Raw genomic sequence first — 2,500 nt, 5'->3', positions numbered from 1 at the left:
AGCCAAGTATCTGACGGCATCATTGTAGCACTTTGCTGCCTCTGCCTCCAGAACCTCCCTTGTTGGCCCCACCTCCTCTTCCTCGCTGCTCCCGAGGGACCAGTCGTTCAGGGCAGCAATGCGAGTCATCTTCTACTTTCTGGAAAGATATGAAATAAAAATAATATACAATGCATTTACACACCATGGGAGAGATAGAGGGAAACAGCGAGGGAGAAGAAAAGGGAGGAGAGGGAGAGTGAGAGGAAGAGAGAGAGGGAGGAGATGGAGAGGGAAAGGAAGAGAGAGAGAGAGAGAGAGAGGGAGAGAGAGAGAGAGAGAGAGAGAGAGAGAGAGAGAGGGAGAGAGAGAGAGGAGAGAGAGGAGAGGGAGAGGGAGGGAAGGGAGAGGGAGAGAGAGGGAGAGAGAGGAGGGAGAGAGAGGAGAGGAGAGAGAGAAGAGAGAAGAGAGAGGAGAGAAGAGAGGAGAGAGAGAGAGGGAGAGGGAGAGGGAGAGGGAGAGGGAGGGAGAGGGAGAGGGAGAGGGTGAGGGTGAGGGAGAAGGAAATATACTGTAAAGACAGAGAAATACTATCATGCATAAAGATCTGTAACTACCTATAAGACAGCCAAAGCCGTTTTCAAATAAGATCTTTTTCTTTTCTCTAAAATGTTTATATTCCATCCAAATCCACATGAAACAGCTTACAATGTGATGGAAGGCTTACAAACCCTCACATAGTGATACACATCAAATCACTCTTCACCCTTCTAGTCCTTTGGCAAAGGACAACTTTTTGCTGGCAAGAGAGAACCTGAATGGGTTTCTTATCTGGTCCTAAATCACCAGGGAAGTCTCCAAACTCTGTCTTGAATGACTGATGATCAAAGACGGAACCAAAATAAGTTCGAACTTACTAAAATAGAGGTTCTCTGATCTTTGACAGATTGTAATATATTTGTCTGACCTCACAATGCATTACAGATGTAAGTGTCACTGTTACATATGGCAGCGATCATGGCAGCACAGCAAAAGGCCAACAAAACTCCATAATGTAGATTCTGGTAAGCCAGTGCCTGAAGACCTTTGGTGATTTATCAACAAAGGAGTCCAAACACTATCTAAAAAGATTATGCTTTATGCAAGTCTGTCTGCCTTTGCTGCAGCACTGTAAGTACAGAGGCTACAGAGGCCACTGGGACCAAGGCAATCACTTGATAGGGTATGATCTCCACAACAAGCTTTTGTTTGACACTTCACTGGCTTTAACTGCAAAATATTTGCATAGCATATTGGTGCTATTTCTTGTATTCTGCATTTACCTCCACAATGTCCAAAGTACATTTCATACCCTCCCCCACCAAAGGGGCCAGTGTCATTGTTGCAGTTGGTTGGCTTTGACTAAAGCAACTCAAAATGGATGATGGCCATTACAAGCAGACCTTTACTAAATACAAGCATTGTTAGATTGGATGATGTAAGAATTACAACTACTTCTATACTAGAACAACATTTTCATTACTGTGAAATAACCTTCCTTAGCATATACATCATTTACCTGCACATATAATAAATTAAACATATAATATTCTTTGTCAATTTCAGTTTAATGAACCTCAATTCTATAATTCAAAAATCAATAGCTTATCCGCTATCAATAACAACTAATTTTACGATCTTTTTACCATTCGGAACATGCATAAGATACTTGTTACCGAGAGCAACGCACCCTCCAGAGACAAAGTCCCCGAACCAGGCTATCTTGCCAACCGAAAATTCCAAACTAAACCCTCCCTTTCTTCCATTCATTCCCTAGGACAGCACTTCCATGACAAATTGCCGAAAATGCAGCATTAAGAACTCGCTGTGAGGTGTTGTTGTGGACTTAGTCTCTGAGCGGTGACATGCAGCTCATATTTACGTAATTTCACGGTAAATATGAGGTTCGCTGCGGACGTTCCTGTGTTGTAAATTGCTCTAGTATTTATGCTCTATAAGATAGCAGTGTCCATTTTCCTCTTATATCTGTCCGTCGCTGTCGTTAACATTAACCATAAGTAATAACAAACACTCACAAATACAATATTCTTTAAACTTCAAACTCAAAAAAATAAATATCTATATCTTTACATATATAAACAAAAATGACACTTTTCAAACCCGACTCAACTTCAACCAAGAAACTCACCCTTATTTCCACCAAAAAAAAATCAAATCCGAAGAAAAAATCACCCTAACGCCACAACAACAACAACATCTCGTTTCACTGCCAAATTACCTTCAAAGTGCTACAATAACCCTAAAAATAACATGATAAACCACGGCATCTTCAAACTCTTCTCTCCCGCTTGTTTACACTGGGTCTCGCGGCCGCGGGAGCGAACACGCCTTAGCGAAGAGGAGCGAGCGAAGGGAAGTTAGTGAAGAGGTTTTAGTGAAGGGGTTTCAATTAAAGGGGTTTAAAAGGGGGGTTTCAAGAGGCGCTTCAAGGGAAGGGGCTTTTTAAAAAATGGGTCTTGAA

The 2,500-nt window shown here is 42.0% G+C and overlaps 1 protein-coding gene across 1 annotated transcript in view; it reads right to left on the bottom strand.

Moving 5' to 3' along the window:
• Nucleotides 1-2,356, bottom strand: part of LOC119568143 — a 20,970-nt gene extending 18,614 nt beyond the window's left edge. The window contains exons 1-2 of the mRNA XM_037916546.1: nucleotides 2,258-2,356; nucleotides 1-139 (exon numbers count right to left, since the gene is read on the bottom strand). The exon at nucleotides 1-139 is cut by the window's left edge and continues 66 nt beyond it. Of these exons, the coding sequence (XP_037772474.1) occupies nucleotides 1-129 (129 nt within the window). The 5' untranslated portion in view covers nucleotides 130-139; nucleotides 2,258-2,356. The remainder of the gene's footprint in view (nucleotides 140-2,257) is intronic.
• Nucleotides 2,357-2,500: the final 144 nt, after the last annotated feature.

This window comes from Penaeus monodon, chromosome 4 (genome assembly GCF_015228065.2).
Source record: "Penaeus monodon isolate SGIC_2016 chromosome 4, NSTDA_Pmon_1, whole genome shotgun sequence".
NCBI lineage: Eukaryota > Metazoa > Arthropoda > Malacostraca > Decapoda > Penaeidae > Penaeus > Penaeus monodon.
Note: the sequence above shows the minus strand (reverse complement) of the source record. Positions and strands in the feature narration are given on the sequence as shown.